The sequence below is a fragment of the Mobula hypostoma genome, chromosome 8 (assembly GCF_963921235.1).
Source record: "Mobula hypostoma chromosome 8, sMobHyp1.1, whole genome shotgun sequence".
Classification (NCBI taxonomy): domain Eukaryota; kingdom Metazoa; phylum Chordata; class Chondrichthyes; order Myliobatiformes; family Myliobatidae; genus Mobula; species Mobula hypostoma.
Genome location: NC_086104.1, coordinates 57,051,421 through 57,072,595, shown reverse-complemented (window position 1 = coordinate 57,072,595; position 21,175 = coordinate 57,051,421). Strand labels below are relative to the sequence as shown.

At 38.4% G+C, this 21,175-nt stretch overlaps 1 protein-coding gene across 1 annotated transcript in view; it reads right to left on the bottom strand.

The window, feature by feature from the left end:
- Positions 1-21,175, bottom strand: part of LOC134350550 (echinoderm microtubule-associated protein-like 6) — a 392,224-nt gene that overhangs the window by 63,578 nt on the left and 307,471 nt on the right. Inside the window, exon 28 of the mRNA XM_063055883.1 lies at positions 5,787-5,865. Coding sequence (XP_062911953.1) covers positions 5,787-5,865 — 79 coding nt within the window. The remainder of the gene's footprint in view (positions 1-5,786; positions 5,866-21,175) is intronic.

The following is a 21,175-nucleotide window of genomic DNA, read 5'->3' as shown; positions in this document are numbered from 1 at the left end:
AAGCTAATGTGTGATTTGCCTCTTAACTGCTTCCTGCAACTGTGTTAACTTTCAGGATTTTCTTACAAGAAATCTCAAATCCCTCTGTAAATTGTCAACTATTTTCTAACTATTTAAACAAATTTGCTTTTCCATACATTCTACCAACTGAGATAATTTACATTTACTCAAGGTAGTTTCCAGAAGGCAAATGCCTTGCATGCACTACAGATTTGATCTGTATGAGAAGTATGCAAGATGAACTTTTCACTGTATAGTCATAGCCATAGTCATACTTTATTGATCCCGGGGGAAATTGGTTTTCGTTACAGTTGCACCACAAATAATTAAATAGTAATAAAACCATAAATAGTTAAATAGTGTTACGTACCCCATAACTGGGTTGCCAAACCAGCAGAAGTGGAACACTCGTTGGAGTCTGGGTTACTAGGTACTAATAAAGTTTTATTAAAGAAACAAATAATACAGTACTCTAATCGTAAGGATATAAATGTAACAGGTTAGCAATGATAATACACACCTATACACAGAACTAGGGTAATAGAAATCAAGCAAGCTCTATCGCAGTCTAGGGGTAAAATGATCAGTCTCACAGTGACGCAGAGTTCATTTCAGCGAACCCGGCATCCAGGCAAAGGCAGACACACACACCAGGTTCCCACCGATCGTACCTTTACACCCTGTGAGCCTTTGGTCGGTTCCCGCGAACCGGACCTCCAAACTCCCACCACTTGTGGGAGCACACCACTCTTTCCAGGGTCTCGTTGTCTCATGGTCTCATGGTGTCCCGTGCCTTAGCAAACCTGCTCTTTTTATCCCCCTGCTGGGGTATCAACTGTCCATCAAACTTCAAATAGTTCAGGTTCAAAGCAACCGGTCTGTCAATATTCTGAATTGTGTTTCTTTTCCGTTAATCCCTCTCTCCTCTGTTATTAGCATTTTGAATATTTCTCCCTTGTCTCTTTTATCTCTCTCATTGGCATCCATCGTCCGATAGCTTGGTTTGGCGTCACAATAGTAACATGTAAATTATGCCAGGAAATAAGTCCAGGACCAGCCTATTGGCTCAGGGTGTCTGACCCTCCAAGGGAGGAGTTGTAAAGTTTGATGGCCACAGGCAGGAATGACCTCCTATGACGCTCTGTGTTGCACCTCGGTGGAATGAGTCTCTGGCTGAACGTACTCCTGTGCCCACCCAGTACATTATGTAGTGGATGGGAGACATTGTCCAAGATGGCATGCAACTTAGACAGCATCCTCTTTTCAGACACCACCATCAGAGAGTCCAGTTCACTCCCACAACATCACTGGCCTTACGAATGAGTTTGTTGATTCTGCTGGTGTCTGCTACCTTCAGCACATGTATCTTGATACATGTGACAATAATAAACTAATACTTAAGGATTAGGACCAGCAGAGGTATTTGAATATATTTGATATCCTCCTGGCCTTTAATCTCCTTCATGACCTACCTGTCTGCCTTTGGATCAGCTGCAAAATCTTCATGTCAGCTTCTGATCATCTTCATGAAGCGCACCCTAATCGCCAATTTCCATTGTGGCCTCCTATCTCTAGTTCCACTAACGCCTATCAATTTTTCCTTGTTCATCAGGTACAGCTTACTGATCCAGGCTTTCTTACAAGCAGGTGACTGGGAAAGAGAACTTCATATAAATTATGCTATTAAATTCTGCAGGATATCCCTACAGTTCTGTCACCAAATGGCTCAACTTTCCCCAGTTTGGCTGTTTGTTATTAGTCAGGTAGAATGGGGAACAAACTACATCCTTAGCTATTAACAATTCTTTTTAATTTATTTTAATGATGTTCATGAATAAGTATACTGAAATCTGAATAAATTATCGTGTACTAGTTATTGTGAACTGAATACCCACCAATTTAAAATTTCAAATATAACTGGTACGCTTGCTTTTGGAAATGCAAAAATAACAAAGTCTTACTCTAAATGTATATAGCTCTGGTGAAACTATTCTTGGAATACCTTTGTAGTTCAAGAAATGTCCAGGGAATGTCTACATCCAATGAATGATCTATTCGGCTTGGAGTTTTTTCAGTATAGCTTCACAAGGTTAATTCTTTTGATTAGAGATTTGATATGAGGAACAACAAAGAAATATAAATTCATTGTTGGTTGAAAGACTGAGAGGAGATCCCATTGATGCAAACAAAATTAATTATGAGATTGACAGATCAGACACTACACCCTATGGAAAGTTTGGAATCTGTTGTCATTGGTATAGGCTAAAGCTGGGTGTGCAGGCCAGGCTAAAATAAGATTCAAGAGAATGTAAATCTTTGGAATTTTCCTTCATTAAGGCTGAAGGACATTCTATTGTTGAGCATATCACAGAATCAGAACAAAGTTGAGCAAAAAGGGAAGTGAGGAATATGAAGAATATCAACTTAAAGAACAACCACAATTATATTGAGTAGTAGAACAGGTTCAAGAGACCTCTTGGTCTATTCCTGAAATTTTTCATGCTTTAATAAAATAATAAAGAACATGTTAGGAGCCATTCCAGGCACACTTAAAAATGAAGTGTCAAGTAAAACAAACATGCCTTCATGTATGTATGACAAGTTATGTCACATGCAACGGGCTGAGCAAATCAATCCCACAACTGATTGATCAAGTTTACCTACTGCTACATCTAGTCACAACTGGTAGCAAATGTAACACACAAAAAATGCTGGAGGAACTCAGCAGGCCAAGCAGCATCTATGGAAAAGGGTATAGTCAACTTTTCGGGCCAAGGACTCCTACTGAAGGGTCTTAGCCCGAAACGTTGACTGTACTCTTTTCCATTGATGCTGCCTAGCCTGCTGAGTTCCTCCAGCATTTTGTGTGTGTTACAGGTTTCCCCCGCCATCCGAAGGTAGAGCGTTCCTATGAAACAGTTCGTAAACCAGAACGTCATAAAGCGAAGAAGCAATTACCATGTATTTATATGGGACAATTTTGTGAGCGTTCGCAGACCCAAAAATAACCTACCAACTCATGCCAAGTAAGACATAAAACCTAAAATAACAGTAACATATAGTAAAAGCAGGAATGATATGATAAATACACAGCTTATATAAAATAGAAATACTTTTCCACAATCATTGCCTGAACTGTTCTCCGTAGCGAAAATCTCACACAAGCGCTCTTGGCAGAAATACACGCAAGCGCCGTCGGCAGAAAATCTCACGCAAGCGCTCTCCAGTAACCTTTAAGCTATGAAGCTGCCAAATCATCCAAATAACACGTAAAAATACACAGCCGATATAAAGTAGAAATAATGTATGTACAGTGTAGTATCACTTACTGGAATTGGGAATGCGCGGAGCACACTGATGGTGGTGTGTTAGACTGAGTCGTCGGAGTTTGGGTGGTGCAGTGGCCCCCACCCTCTGGGCCGCCGACCGATACCGATCCACGAAGCATGCAGCGGTAGCCGGGAGGCACACAGCACATCTTTAAGAAAAAAGCCCAAATAAACATGCTAATTAATTAGGTGCCGATTGCATCGCCTCTGATCTGGGCCGACAATTACATGTCGGGCGGCACTTAATTAATTAGCATGTTTATTTCGGCTTTTTTCTTAAAGATGTGCTGTGTGTCTCCCGGCTACTGCTGCACGGCCTGGGTGTTGGGACCACTGGGGTGATGGGACACTGGGGTGCAATATCATCGTCTGTTTCCATTAGACCAGGCAGCTCATCTTCACCTATGACTGCCTGCCTCGATGTTGAAGGTCGAGGTTCGTCGTCTGCTGTGGCTGATGTGGAAGGCTTGCTTGACTGCTTAGCCTCGCGCATTTCTCTATCATACAGTTCTTTTTAAGCATTCAAACCATCCTGCAAATATCCCCTGAACCGACGTACCCTTTCAAAATTAAAGTCGTACTTTATCATTACTCATTCGGTTTCGATTGTTACCCTTTCCTCTTCCAATTGCATCAGCTCTTCATCTATCAGTTCTTGGTCATGGGATGCCAAAACCTCTTCAACATCATCTTCGTCAACTTCCACAAGCCAAACTCACTTAGTTCTTACTTGGTTCACCACGATCAAAACGCTTAATTATGTCTAGTTTTACGCTAAGTGTAACACCCTTACGAGCTCTTTCAGGCTCTTCTGATACCTTAGAACTCATCTTGCAAACGGCTACTCACAGGCACGTGATTAAGCAATGCCGGCAAGAATGCTGTTCCGAATCCGGGAGAGAGCGGCTGCTCGGGGTGCGCGCTGCCTTTTATCGCGTGATTTTTTTCGCGCACTGATTTTTTCGCGCGCTGCCTTCCTTCGTAACAGTGAAAACACCTTCTGTTAGCGAAAACAGGATACTAATGTAGGTCTTTCGTAACAGTGAGGTTTCGTAAAGCGAACGTTCGAAAAGCGGGGGACACCTGTACTTGGATTTCCCACATCTGCAGATTTTCTCTTGTTTGTGGTAGCAAATGTAAACTACTAAAAGTAGGAGGTGCACACCTTCACTGTTCCAATATGTAGGTGGTAAAGGTTTGCAATTCTTTTCCACCAGAAGTGCTTTCTCTTGAGGCCTTCGGATTTACACAAAGCACCTACAACCAATATGATCCAATTTTCACAATATTGAAAAATGGCTGAGAGGATCAACAATTACAGTGGAGTCTGACTAAGTCTCAAGTGATGTGCTAAAGACTTGCACTCAGCTATAAAACTGGCTTGCAAAGTGGAAAATTGCTTTTGTACATTTTGAACAGAAAAAGCTGGTTAAATTGAATCTGGGTAAATACTCTGCTATAAATCATCAAAGCAATAGAAAATGTCAAGAGAAAATTATGCATGAAGGATCTGATATCAATAAACAATGTTAGAATGACTACCCTCGACATCAAAGCATTTGAGTAAGAGTGACATTGGGGTCCTTAATGAAAGTGGTCATACTGAACACACTGAAAGACTTCGGTAGTTATTAGAAGTAAAAAAAAGATGTTTGCTGAAAATTCTGAAAATTGGAACTATTGAGATAATAAAGCATGTAATAAGAAACATTTGAATGCCACAAGTACAAGGCAATAACAATCTCAATTTTATTGCCGTCTGCAGAATCTGTCAGCAATAAAACATCAGCATTATTGTTGCCAGATTCTTCACTATCTCCATTGACTAGAAATTTAACAGGAGCAGCTACATAAATAATGTGACTGCAAATGCAGGTCAGAAGCAGACTATTTGTGGTAGGTTACCCATTTTGGGCTCTACAATTTAAAAAGTACTATTGAAGAAGCATTTGGAAACTGTTTTGTAGAAGGTGCATGCCTCATCAGAATGCAGCTAAGCCTCTCATAATTTTATATCTTCATTTTATGGTTAGATATTCACAAATACACTGAACAGACAACTGATACAGTATAACAGATTACGAAACTCAAATTAATTTGCCACCTGATTAAAAAGGAAGTTCTGTGTTATCAATGCCCCCCACCATTGTAAATATGCAAACTGCTGGGTGATACACAAAAATAATGTTTTAAAATAGTTTGCCACTTCTAAAATCATGTACCTGAGCTTAAGCAAAGGAAACTGAGTTAATATCATGTGCATTTTTAGCAATTCAGAATGATCAATGCTTGTTCATAGGTCAAAAGACACTAAAAATTCTCTACCATACATATCCCTACTACTATTGAATTTCAAGATTTCAAAGCTAATGCACTGATGTTTAATTACTTACAAACTGTTGATACATTTAAATTCACCAAACCTTTTAATTGAAATGGTGCAGGATATAATCTTACCTCCACTACTTTCTTCTTCTTGGTAATATTGTTCTTTTGTAGTTTGTCTGGTTGTGGAGCAGCTCTGCTGACAGTTGGTCTGCAATTAGATGAACAGAAATCTTAAGTGTTTAACTAGGAAATAAACAAATTGTATTTGCAAAATGCCACAGAATACTATCTGGAAAATCTCAAGAATTTGCAGTAATACTCTAACCCTCTACTCAAATAGCTGTAGGACTTATTTGAGACAAATATTAGGCAATGGTGCTAGAGTTATACAGGCAGAAGGAAATCCACAAAAATGATTTTGTTATTGCTAGCCCACAATTTTCTGACATAAAATATACAGAAACTGTCTAATTATAGCTGCCACATATTGATGCAGTTATAAAGAAGGCAAGACAGCTGTTATATTTCACTAGTTTGAGAAGAATTGGTTTGTCAACTAAAACACTTGAAAGCTACAAATGTACCATGGAGAACATTCTGACTGGCTGTGTCACTGTCTGTATGGGGGTGGGGGGGGGGGGGCTACTGCACAAGATCAAAATAAGTTGCAAAAACTTGTAAAATTGGTCAGCTCTATCATGGATACCAGCCTCTGTAGTATTCAAGACATCTTCAAAGAGTGGTGCCTCAGGAAGGCAGCGTCTGTCGTTAAGAATCCCCACCACCCAGGACGTGCCCTCTTCACATTGTTACTATCGGGAAGAGGTACAGAAACCTGAAGGCACACACTCAGCGATTCAAGAACAGCTTTTCCCCCTCTGCCTTCCGTTTTCTAAATGGACATTGAACCCATGAACACTACCTCACTACTTATTTATTTCTGTTATTTTGCATTACTTATTTTAACTTAACATTTAATAGACATATACATACTTACTGTAACTCAGTATTTATCATGTATTTCTTTGCATTGCAGCCGTAGAGTTAACAAATTTCATGACATATGCCAGTGATATTAAATCTGATTCTGATTTAATAGGAATAACAATCATCCTGTATACTGCATTTTCCCATCTACAATTGGTAGGAGTGTTTTGATTTTTGGCAGTTTTATAAAAACTTTGAGAAAAATTCTTATGACTGAAGAGTGTAGTGCACCTTAATGGGTCAACTATCTGTGCAAAGTGAGTAAATGGCACTAGGCCTGCTACTACATGGTTGGAGGGAGATATGGTAGTTATTGGTACCGTGGGGAAGGGACAGCAAAAGACAAAGTGTGGTTGTGGGATGATGGAGCTAATATTTATGGGGTCTCTGAACTGCACTATTTAACAAAGACTTAGTTATTTTCCAAATTATAATTAGCACTCACTTCTGGACTAATTTTCCTGGCAATGCAAATGAGGAGAAACTTAAAATATAATTTCAACCAATCTGGCTGTTATTGCACTTTATTCTATTCCAATAAATTCTCAAAGAAACAGTATAAAATTCAATTCCTATTTTTCTTTTAACTGCAGCTCAAAGTGAAGGATGGAGATCTGCAGTTCATTTAATAAGTCTTGAAATCATCCCATAAATTCCAGTCTTGACTAAAATCTTACAGCTCTTAACAGCTCTTACACTGAATCCTATTTGCATGGATGCTTGCAGATTTACACTACCTTCCAAACAGAGAGTCCCGAGTTTTTAAGTTACTTACTCCCCTCCATGTAAGTGCTGCTCCTTTGAATCATAACCCTATTGTCATGCATTGTTATTAAATCACTTAAACCAGTGTATTTTGCAAAATACACTAGCAGCACTCTTCAGCTGTATTGCAATACATGGTTTAATCTGTGAACACCTTAGTGAATGGATTAACACTTCTAAATACAAATTGTGAGATGAATAGATCTGAGCCAGCGAATGAAGGGAGAAACTAAAATAAATACAATAATATTTGATAGGGTATCCTTCATTTCAAGAGTGGGTATTGAGGGCCCAATATGGGCACATTGTTATTTTAATGTTTATCCACAAGTATCTTTCCCTGCCAACCTATTTGACTACATCTAAATTAGCTTTTGTCAAACCACTTATTTTCCTGCAACTAGAATGGCAATTAAGTTATTTAAACACGAGAAAATCTGCAGATGCTGAAAATCCGAAGCAACATACACAAAAAGCTGCAGGAACTCAGCAGGCCATGCAACATCAATGGAGAAGAGTAAACAGTCGACGTTTTGGGCTGACACCCTTCATTAGCACTGGAAAGGAAGGGGAAAAGTCAGAATAAGAAGGTGGGGGAGGGGAGGAAGTAGTACAAGGCAGCAGGTGATAGATGAAACCGGGGGGGGGGGCGAGGGGGACCAGGCAAAATAAAGAGCTGGGAAGTTGATTAGTGAAAGAGATAAAGGACTGGAAAAGGGGGAGAAGCACCAGAGGGAGGTGATGGGCAGGAAAGGTGAGAGGGGGAAATAGGAATGAGGAATGGGGAATGGTGAAGGGGGAACAGCAATTACCGGAAGTTCGAGAAGTTGATGTTCATGCCATCAGGTTGGAGGCTACCCAGATGGAATATAAGATGTTGCTCCTCCAACTTGAGTGCGCCTTCATAGCGACAGTAGAGAAGGCCATGGATGAACATGGTCAGAATGGGCATGGGAAGCAGACTTGAAATGGGTGGCCTCTGGGAGATCCTGCTTTTTGTGGCGGACAGAGCATAGGTGCTGGGCGAAGCGGACTGAGAAAGGATCTCAGAAAGAATGTGCTGGCATTGGAGATAGTCCAGAAGAGGTTCATGACAATGATTCCAGGAATGAAAGGGTTAACATTTGAGGAACGTTTGAAAGTTCTGGGCCTGTACATGCTGGAATTCAGAAGAATGAAGGGATTCTCATTAAAACCTATAGAATATTGAAAAGCCTAGATAGAATGGAAATGGGGAGGATGTGGGAGAGTCTTGGACCGGGGGCACAGCTTCGGAATACAAGAATGTCCCTTTAGAACAAATGAGGAGGCATTGCTTTAGCAGAGGGTAGTGAATCTGTGGAAATCATTGCCATGGACAGCTGTGGAGACCAAGACACTTGGGTGTATTTTGAAGCGGAGGCTGATAAGTCCTAGATAGGTAAGGATGTCAAATGTTATGGGGAGAAGGCAGGAGAATAAGTTAAGAGGGAAAATAAATCAGCCAAGAATGAATGGCAGAATAGATTCACTAGGCCAAATGGTCTAATTCGGCTCCTAAGTCTTATGGTCACACGTTCTTAATAAGTTAAAAACAATATTTGTTTCCTTTTGTAGATGTATTATATCAACCTTATGAATTGATATAATTTCATTGCTGTTAGTTTTATTTTGTAGTGAAACCCAAAGAAAATCTGGCCCCTCTCACACTGACCCCATATCAACATTTCTATAACTGACTAGAATGGTGATTTTGTGAGCCCAATCTAACAAGCAACATTCAAAAAGCTATCATATTATTTCAAATGTCAAGAAGAGGCTAGCCAATAGGAATATAAAGAAAGATGTGCTATTAATAAGGATTGTACCTTTTAGGGTATAATCCACTTGGATGTTTTCTAACAACTTCTTGCCAGGGAATTAAAATATCCTCTAATATCTTATAAACCACTACTTCATTCAACTTTAGCCTCAAATATAAAGTCTAGTTCTTGTTAATGATTCAATAATCGATGGAAATAATATCTTCTAGTTGTTCTGTCAAATAGAGCACTTATTTGTTCCTTAGTTACCTATTTCTTCAAAAGGTCATTTCAACATTACCATCAAATATAACTCAGCAATGAAACTAGAGTGCTGAAACTACTCAGCAGATTTCAGTTTTCCAGCATTTGAAGTTTTTAATGTTGCTTTCTACCCATAACTCAATTATTGCTAACAATGATTAAATAAGTGTTATATTTAACAAATTCAACTTTCCATCCTCATTCAAGATCAATATAAAATAAATATGGAGTCTCACAATTATGTAAAAAATAATCTTAGAAACAAGATTTTGTTACACAAGAAAAAAACTATTGAAAAATTGCAAACCAAATAGTGAATTACCTGGATCCCCTTGTCAGCAGCAAGTAAAGCCAAGAAAAAATGTCAATTAGGAAAATTTTATACTAGATATAAATTCATGCACAAACACTTTCATTAGTTTCAGTAGACATTCCTATGTGGCACAAACCATGCTTCTCAATCATGCCAGCAAAAAAAAAACCAAAAATCAGAATGCACCAATCTACAAATTCAGAAAACCCATACCCTTCCATCACTGGGAAAATTCTGCACTAAGCTCCTATAGAACAGACAGGGAAAAAAAGGAAGCTTTGTCAATGCTTCCCAAGTATTCTGCATTTAGTACATCCTCTGCATTAGGTACTCACCAATACTTACCTTAACTGGATTTTCTGCAATGAATAAATTGAACAAAACCAAGAAATACAAACTTCTCATTGGTCGCATAAACTAAAATAAGGTGCTAGCCAATGCATTTGTTTCTCTTTCACATCAATTGAATTAATGCCAACAACGGAATACAAGGCCAAATGATATTCCATCACTATTTTAGTGCTAGCAACCAAAAACTAATTTCTTCCCTTCAAATAATATTTCTTCTGAAAGCATTCAAAACAATATCACCAGATTTTGTTATCATAAACACTTTTAATTCATTAAAAATTCCTTTAAAGTTGTTTCTTCAAAATTACTTACTGTGAGGAATATTTCCTAGTTTCAGATTCGATATTTCAATCAATAAAATGATGTTTAGATATTTTATTAGAGTTTGTATGGAGCTTTTTTTAATGCTAGGTTGTTATAAATAACCAGCTTAATTTTTAAACAAATCTAATTGGTGTTATAGAGCTGTAACTAAACGATTGAACATGATGAGTTAATAAAGTATATGATAGATTTCAATATAAAGTATCCTGCACTAAAATGTCTTTAAATACCTTTTTGCCTTAGACATGCTGTTTCTGTAGCCCTGTATAAACATTTTTTTCTGAAAATTTACAGAAAAATTCAGTATTTAAACAATCCTATCATTGAACAGATTGATAGACAATAGTACTTAAGCCTTCTTCCTCATTAACCTTATGAAAGAGGAGTCTGATCTGAGTTTTAATTGATTACCAATAAACATGACAATGAGTGAAATGCAGAGAAATCTTGAACAATTACTGAATGATACTGTTAAAATGATCTGCTGCTAACATGCTTGAGAAGGGACTCCATCTTCATATATAGTTTCATGCAAAAATTCTTTATTTACCCAAGACTTGTGGTGGGATAATGTTATTAATATCCAGCATAAGCACCTCATATTCCTCATTTCTCTTGACTTCTCAATTTCCTTTGTGATATATGACTTAAATTAAATGTTGCATGATTCACATCTTTACAGACCTATCATTAACAGTTCAACTTCCAAATCCTTGAAGTCACTTTCACTACCAGTCACTCTTAGCGTGAATCAGATGGTTGATGACTTACTCTCCTTAACTGTGCGGAGTTCTAAATCTTACTTGCAATTCATCAAGTAGGATAAGTTCTGCAGTCTACCTCCTATCTAACAATGACATTATCTGTGCTTTCTATTTGACAAAGAGCACAATGTTTCAATGCATTAATTTCAATTTTTAAAAAATTATTTAATGTTCACAACCACCGTTCTCTTTTAGATTTCAATCAGTCTATATCGCATGCCATTTTTTGTTCCTCCATCTCTAAGCTCTTGTTTATCTTTCCCAGTTCACTTAAATTTAGTAGCAGAGCTCTCAACTCTTACAGTTTACTCTTTGCAACTCCCTTTCCAAATCTGCCTCATTTTTGGGGCAACATCACTGTCAACATCTAATGTAATTAGTCATCCAATGAATTATCATCTTTCTTGGCTAGGCATTCATTTATCTTGCCCTTGATTGTGATAAGCTTTGAACCTTCTTACCTGAAAAGCTACAAGTGTAAACTGCCCTTGGGATTGAGAGCAAGTTTATTAACTATGCTAATTCTAATTCAGATTGAAGTATAGTGAAAATTGTTCAGCCCCCATTTTCGTCACCAGTGATCACTCCTAGTCGAGTATGATTCTTCTCCTGGTGATTGATGTGGTTACTTGTGGGTCTTGAGATGACTGAAGAGGCTGATCCGTGATCCACCAGTCCTATTGCAGTGCTGGCAGGTGTACGACATCATTGGGGTGGTGGTGGATGTAGCTGGTTGGACCTTTCCCAGTCTCTCCCTACATTGAAGCCGCTTAGTCTAAATGGCACAGTGGTGGTATTCTTCAATCTGTGCAGTTCCCTCGTAGACAGTCCTTCTCCAGCTTTCCCTAATTTCTCCCATCCATTCAGGTTGGTGTGGCACTTCCTCAGGTAGTCTTGATATTGTCCTTGAACCACTATTTCCTGCCCTCCAAGAGTGCACTTTGCATCCCTGAGTTGGCTGAACAGGAGTTGTTTAGGGATGTGAGAATCAGGCATATGGATAGTGTGGCTGACCTATCGCAATTTCTGTTGAGTCACAATTGTGGCTACGGAGTTAACGTTAGCTTCCTCCAGATGCTGGAGTTAGTACGCCTGTTCTTCCAGCTAACTCTCAAGAATCTTTTGGAGACATCTTTGATGGTACATTTCTAGGGATTTTATTTGCCTGCTGTATGTTGTCCATGACTCCATTCCATATAGCGAGGAAAGGGCATTAGCGGAAGTTAGAGAAGTCAATGTCCATGCTGTCAGGTTGGAGGCTACCCAGATGGAATAAGGGGTTGTTCCTCCAACCTGAGTGTGGCTTCCCCCCTCCCCCTTGTACCCCATCCGTTATTTATTTATATACACACATTCTTTCTCTCTCTCTCCTTTTTCTCCCTCTGACTATACCCCTTGCCCATCCTCTGGGATTCCCCCCCCCTTCCTTCTCTCTGGGCCTCCTGTCCCATGATTCTCTCATATCCCTTTTGCCAATCACCGGTCCAGCACTTGGCTCCATCCCTCCCCCTCCTGTCTTCTCCTGTCATTTTGGATCTCCCCCTCCTCCTCCCCCTCCCACTTCCAAATCTCTTACTAGCTCTTCCTTCAGTTAGTCCTGACGAAGGGTCTCAGCCCGAAACGTCGACTGTACCTCTTCCTAGAGATGCTGCCTCACCTGCTGCGTTCACCAGCAACTGATGTGTGTTGCTCTCTCTGTAATTAGTAGCATTCATCTTCCCATTAATCTTGACCAGACTTCCAGTCCCTGCTGCTGAAAAGAATCCTCAGAGCATGATGCTACCTCCACCATACTTTTCAGTAGGGATGGTGTTACCTGACTGATGCGCTATATTAGATTTACGCCACATGTACTGCTAAAAAAAAGTCATTGTCCATAAAGACTTCATAAAGTGTCATTTAGAAGGTACTATAAAGATATGGTCAGATGAGACTAAAGTGGAACTTTTTTTTTACCTCCACATTAAGCAGTACATGTAGCATAGTTTTATATGTTTTACATTTTTTTCCTGTTTTTTTTGGCTCTACTATGAAAAAGGGAGCATGTGACTAAAAAAAATAAAAATTCTCAGTTAAATTGATCAAAATCCCTGGTTGTAATACTCATTCATGTGAACAACAGGTTGGGGGCTGTATACTTTTTCAAGGTATTGTAAAATATTGTTGTGATGAACTAATATTTGCTTAGGCCTTGGATTTGATTGCATGAGTAGCAGTTTGAACGTAACACAAAAAATGAATACAGTAAAGAATTCTGTATCACTTAGCTTTCCAAATTAGCAAAGAAAAACTGTTAAATAAAAGGCCAGCCTTACTGTACACTCTGCACAACACAAAATGTCCTAAAAGATCAATACTGTCTAATAATTTGATACATATTGATACCAAAATTTCATTCCTTTAAATATTTGTATTGCACAATAAAACACTTTTTAAACTTTATTAAATATACTTATATAAAATTTGTACATGTAATACTTACTTGACAATTCCCTGCCTCCAAAGGAAAGCAAGTTAAAATACAATAGTGTTAAGTGTTTCTTATCAGCTGTTCAAGATAATAAAATAATTGTGCACTGGTAGATTACTTTGTAATAAATTCACATTCATATAGTACTGAATAGTTAAGAAAGATATTTTACATCACTTGATTTACGATGTTCACTTTTGTATCACCACATTCAAGCAGATAAGTAAGGCACTTTAGGTCATGTTGGCTAGAACTGGCAGATCTCAAATCTACTCTTACAGGTAGCAGATATCAACATTTTGAACAATGTGCATCAAAGCCATTGGTGTGTTTGATGGAATTATTAAGCTTGTTAGTACATAACTACTAAATTTAACATTTAAAATATAATTTTCATGAGATTAAGTTTTTTTGGTGAAATGTGAAAATAAAAAAAATGCAGAAATCTTACACTTAGAAACAGCCCCTTCAGTTGTTTTATTGTTTATTAGAAAAGTTATACACATTATTACAAATGTTATATCCAGGTAGTGTACTATATGGAATACAACAAATTAAAAAGCTTCATGAACATCCCACTGTAATGTATAAAATGTGGTCAACAGGTTAATTTAAATGATTGAAGAGCAGCTGAAGGAGCATTGCATGGCTAATACCAACTGTAGAAAACTAACCAAAAGGAGTTTGTCCTTTGTTGCATCCACTAAATTCATCATGTTGCATTAGAAGAACTTTGAACACTTCTGAAATTCGGTCATTTTAAAGGTACACTAATACATCAATAATCAAGTTAGGGAACATTAGTGGGCAGGGAAAATTCGTTTATTTATTGTTTCAGGATAATAACCTTCCATTGGAGCATGTTTGATGAAAGACCATTGAACTGAAATATTATTTATATTTTCCCTCTGTACATGGTGTCTGAACAATTGAATATTTTAGCATTTTATATTTTATTTCAAATTTCCAGCATTTGAGATATGTTAATTTCACATAACACTATGGATTTAGTGCACAAAAGAGGACAAATTCTTATCACTATGAATTTTGCTAATATCTACTGTTCTACAGCATGCCATAAAATTATTAACTACTGCTTTACTATACATTACTATAAATATATACCATTCAAAACAGTACAAAATAATTGCATCAGTAGGGTACATAGGTTTTTTTTGAGGGATTTATTTCAAGATTTAAAAAAACTGCAAAAGAATTCTCACATCACAGCAAAAGAATTGGTTAGTAACTGACCTTAACATTTTCTCACTAAAAATACTGTCAGTTCATATAGGCAATAAAAAAAGAACAAAAATTGATTACCCACTAATTACTAGCTTAAGTCTATTTCATTTTATCCAATGTGTGGGATTAATTAAATCATTCCAAGGATCTATGATAGTCTACAAATATTAGATAAAACAAAGCACAATCCATACATCTTTTATAGAATAACACTTTCTCCAAATTCTTATCTCATTTCCTGTAAACATTGTTACCTCAGGGCGTGGCATAGCATGCACGATCTACTCAGTTGCCCATAACACCATTTCACAAATATAGGCAAAGATGTTACTCATGTCATAGTATTCATTTCTGAAGCAATTTGGGTAAGGGTTATTTGATGTTTACAGAGGCACTCTTTGACCAGTAATTAATAAACTGAAATCAGAGATTTTAGCTGTTTTTATATATTAGATATATTTTACCATTAAATACAATTTCCCCCCAAATATAACTGGGAATGATATAGACTTTTTGTTAGCTAATTCAGGAGACAGATTTTCTGAGCTTAATAGTGGAATTATTTGCATATATACCTTTCTATAAGCTTGCCAATAAAAATGTTGTCATCAGTTTGCAGGAGTCAGAAAATTTTAGGAGACGATATCAAGTTTGTCTTCTTGTTATAGATTACTATTTTTGTGTTGTTCTACAAGATGTATTCCAATACTTACTTCCATGTCCTTAGTTAATACAATTAATATCCAACTACCCTCTCTGAAAATGGTTGCGTAGACCTCTCCTCAATTTGTCATAGACTCAGTTATGTTCATATTGTGACGAGAATACACATAAAATTAAGATGTTTGCTGGCCTAGGTTAGCATCAATGACATCAGCAAGTGGTCTGCCACCTGCCCTCAGGGGAAGGAGAGATAAGGAACAATGGAGCAGCGTCTGGAGATGTGTAATGAAGGGACGTGGAAGAGAGAGCTGTCTGGAGCGGCTCCCCCTTTGAACCCTGAACTGTTTGAAGTGATGGACAGGCGATACCCCAGCAGGGGGATAAAAAGGGACCAGTTTGCTAAGGCAGGACACACACGCCACCCGAGGTAACGAGACCCTGGAAGCGGTACGCCTCTCACGAGTCGGTGGGAAGTATCAGACAACGGCCAGGGTGGAAAGGTACGATCAGCGGGAACCCGGTGTGTGTCCGCCCTTGCCTGGGTGCCGGGTTCACTGCAGAGGATCGACCGCATCTGGAGGAGGGGTCACAGTCGGTGACCTCAGGTGACATCACCAAGAACCTGCCCAAAAGCTGCTTGTGAGCCATATCGCCAGTCTGTGAGTGAAGCCGTGTCTGAATGATCAGTTGTTCCTGTTCCCTCTCTCTCTCCCCCCACGTTGTCCATCGCCATGGCAACGATTGCTGCGAACTGAACTACTAAACTGGACTGAACTTTGAGTCACTTTGAAATTTGGTCATTTACCCCTAGACAACGATAGAGCTTGATTGATGCTGTTATCTTAATTCTGTGCACATGTGTGTTTATCATCGCTGAACTGTTGCATTTATTATCCTTTCGATTACTGTGTTGCTTGTTTCTTTAATAAAACTTTCTTAGTTCTAGTACTCCAGACTCCAACTGAGTGATCCATTTCTGCTGGTTTGGCAACCCAGTTACGGGGTATGTAACAATATATTCCTGTTATTTCACCCTTTGTAATTTCTAATTCTGATTCTCTGCATAAAAATGCTCCACTAATGTGAAAATCTCTGTCATATTTCCACTCTCTTTTTTTCTTCTCCTTTGAGAAGAAATTAAATAAATAAAATTGCACTTTCTGAGTCTTGTAATTTAGGAAGATGCATACATTTTAAATGGCACAAGAAATGATAAATAGAGATCTCAGTGTAAAGTTGCATTTGTAAGTAGGTTATATGTCACATAGGTGGTGACATATAACTTAACATTTTAGTTTGCAGTTGATCTAATTCTAGAAGAGTAGGCACCAGATCAAAAGAGATACAGAATCTGCTTAAAGAATTGAACATATGATAATGTCTAAAGCACAGCTATGAAATTTTAACTTTTAGAAGTTAAAGTGTTCTGATAGATTCTCAATGACCCGAAACATTAAATCTCTCTCTTTCCATAGATGTTGTCAAGTGTTTCCAAGTTTCTTTTTCTTATAACTTTTGTAGTACTGTCTCACAAATATTCCAAATGCAAGGCAAGGTATTCTTACTGGAACACTGATGGAAAGATGATAGATAAAGAAGTTGAGATGGACAGTGTGTTTTTATTGGTTGAAACTGCCTGGATGCCATCAAGCTTTGTACTTGCTCCAGGCATGAGGATCTTTTTTTTGTCAGGAAGTTCAGCAGTAGCCTACTGAGACTTCAGACTTTGTGCACTTCATTGTAAACAAGATGGAATGATAACTTAGGAAGTATTGTAAATTGATAGAGGAGCCACTGACAAAACTATTCTATGCAATACATCTTAATTGTCAAAGTAGGTGCTGACTACTGGTATATTTCATTACTTTACTGCCAAATTATGCTCATAAATTGACTTCCTTTCTCTAAAATTTGGTCAGTTGCCTTCTTTTGGTTCCTACCTCTCTTGCTAAATGTTACAAATTTTTAAATTCTTTAACTTCTTCAGTGTTATCATTTCAGAGGATTTGTCTTGGGCCCAGCATGTGTATAATTACGAAGAAGGCATGTCAGCACCTCTACTTCCTTAGGATTTGTGAAGATTCAGCAATGACATGTTAAACTTTGATAAAGTTCTACAGATGTGTGGTGGAGAATATATTGACTGATTGCATCTTGGCCTGGTATAGAAACACCAATGCCCTTGAATGGAAAATCCTAAAAAAAGTCGTGGATGTAGTCAGCCCATCATGGGTGAAGCTCTCCACAGCATTAAGCACATCTACATGGAGTGCTATCACAGGAATGCAGCATCCATCATCAAGGACCCCCACCACCCAGGCCATGCTCTCTTTTTGCTGCTGTGATCAGGAAGGTGGTACAGGGTGCCTCTGGACCCACACCACCAGGTTCAGGAACAGTTATTACCGCTCAACCATTAGGCTCTTGAACCAAAGAGGATAACTTCTCTCAACTTCACTTGCCCCATCACTGAACTATTCCCACACCTGTGGACTCACTTTCAAGGATTCTTCATCTCATGTTCTCGATATTTATTGTTTTTTTTATTTAGTATTTGCACAGTTGTTGCCTATTGCACATGTGTTGTTTGTCCACCCTGTTGGGTGCGATCTTTTACTGATTCTATTACATTTCTTGGATTTACTGAGTATGCCCGCAAGAAAACAAATTTCAGGGTTGTATATGATGACATATATGTTCTTTAATAATAAATTTACTTTGAATGTTATATTTTATGTGCTGAAATTCACTGATGCTTTCAAAGACTGTGAATTCTTGCAACACTACTTTGATCCAATAATAGTTTCTTTGTAAATATTCCTACTACCACTAATAATGCATTTTAAATTAATCTAAACTCAAATTAATTTAATAAATTAATAAAGACAACATGAGTAAAAATACTTCTGATTTTGTCTTCTTAAATATATCGACAACAATTCTGATGTAATTTACAAGAAAAGCTTTGACAGCAAGATTTACAATTTAAAAAAAAATCAAATATTTTTTCGAAGGAAATATGGGAAAAGGTAGGTCTAGTTCATGGGTCGAGATTCTAAATTGGAGAAAGGCCAGTTCTGATGGTATCAGAAATAATCTTGCAAGTGTGGTTTGTGATAGGTTGTTTTCTGGCAAAGGAGTACTTGGAAAGTGGGAGGCCTTTAAAAACGAAATTCTGAGAGTACAGAGTTTGTATGTGCCTGTCAGAATGAAAGGCAAAGACAACAAGTGTAGGGAACCTTAGTTTTCAAGAGATATTGGGGCCCTGGTTAGGAGAAAAAGGGAGGTGCATTGCAGGTACAGGCAAATAGGAACAAATGAGGTTTGTATGGAGTACAAGAAATGTAACAGAACACTTAATAAAGAAATCAGGAAGGCTAAAAGAAGACATGAAGTTGCTCTAGCAGACAAGGTGAAGTAAGAGCAAAAGGATTGTAAGAAACAAAATTGGTCCTCTGGAAGACCAGAATGGTAATGCATGTGTGAAGCCAAAACAAATGGGGGCGATCTTAAATGCATTATTTACATCTGTATTTACTTGGAAGACAGATACAGAGTCTACTGAAGTGAAGCAAAGTGGCATCAACTTCATGGACCCTGTACAGATTACAGAGGAGGAGGTGTTTGCTACCCTGAGGCAAATCAGGGTGGTTAACACCCCAGGGCATGACAAGGTGTTCTCTCTGACCCTTCGGGAGGCAAGTGCAGAATTGCCAGGGGCCAAGCAGAGACACTTAAAATATCGTTAGTGACAGGAGAGGTACCAGAGGATTGGAGGAAAGCCAGTGTTGTTCCACTGTTTAAAAAAAGGCTCTAAACAGAAACCAGAAAATGATAGGCTGGTGAGTCTGACATCAGTTGCGGGAAAGTTATTGGAAGGTATTCTAAGGGACCGGATATATAAGTATTTGGATAGACATGGACTGATTAAGGATAGTCAGCATGGCTTTGTGCATGGTAGGACATGTCTACCCAATCTTACAGAGTTTTTCAAGGAAGTTACGAGGAAACTTGATAAAGGCAAGGCAATGGATGTTGTTTACATGGACTTGAGTAAGGCCTTTGAGAAGATCCTGCATGGGAGGCTGGTCAAGGAGGTTCAGTCGCTCGGCATTCAGGATGAGGTAGTAAATTGGATTTGACATTGGCTTTGTGGGAGAAGCCAGAGTGTGGTAAAACATAGGAACATAGAAAACCTACAGCACAATACAGGCCTTTCAGCCCACAATGCTGTGCCGAACATGTACTTACTTAGAAATTACCTAAGGTTACCCATAGCTCTTTATTTTTTATAAGCTCCATGTACCTATCCAGGAGTCTCTTAAAAGACCCCATTGTATCCACCTCCACCACTGTTGCTGGTAGCCCATCTCACACACTCACCACTCTCTACGTAAAAAACTTGCCCCTGATATCTCCTCTGTACCTACTTCCAAGGACCACAGGGTTGTCTCTCTGACTGGAGACTTGTGACTAGTGGTGTGCCACAGGGATCGGTGCTACGTCCTTTGCTGTTGTCACTTATATTAATGATCTGGATGATAATGTGGTTAACTGGATCAGCAAATTTGTGAATAATACCAAGATTGGGGGTGTAGCAGACAGTAGGGAGGTTATCATGGCTTGCACAGAGATCTGCATCAGCTGGAAAAATGGGCTGAAAAATGGCAGATAGAGTTTAATGCATACAAGTGCAAGGTTTTGCACTTTGATAGGATCAACCAGGGTAGGTCTTACACAGTGAAGGGCAGGGCACTGAGGAGTGCAGAAGAACAAAAGGACCTGGGAATATAGGTACACAATTCATTGAAAACAGCGTCACAGGTGGATGGGGTAGTAAAGAAAGCTTTTGGCACATTGGTCTTCATAAATCAGTGTATTGAGTACAAAAGATGGGATGTTATGTTGAAGTTGTATAAGATGTTGGTGAAGCCTTATTTGGAGTATTGTGTGCAGTTGTGGTCACCTACCTACAAGAAAGATGGAAACGAGGTTGAACGATTGTCGAGAAAATCTACAAGGATGTTGCTGTGTTTGGACGACCTGAGTTATAATGAAAGATTGACTAGATTAGGACTGTATTCTTAAGAACGTAGAAGATTGAGAGATTTGATAGAGGCATACAAAATTATGAGGTGTATAGTTAGGGTAAATGCAAGCAGGCTTTTTCCACTAGTTTGGGTGGGACTACAACCAAAGGCTATGGGTTAAGGGTGAAAGGTGAGAAGTTTAAGGGGAACATGAGGGGAAACTTCTTCAAAGTGTCATGAGAGTGTAGAATGTGTTGCCTGCACAAGAGGTACATGTGAGCTCAATTTCAACCTTGAAGAGAAGCTTGGATAGGTACAGTGCCTATAAAAAGTATTCACCCCCTTGCAAGTTTTCATGTTGTATTGCTTTACAACACTGAATCACAATGGATTTAATTTGGCTTTTATTGACAATGATCAACAGAAAAAGACCCTTTTGTGTCAAAGTGAAAACAGATCTCTACAAAGTGATCTAAATTAATTACAAATATAAAACACAAAATAATTGATTACAAAAGTATTCACCTCCTTTAAAATGACACACCAAATCATCACTGGTGC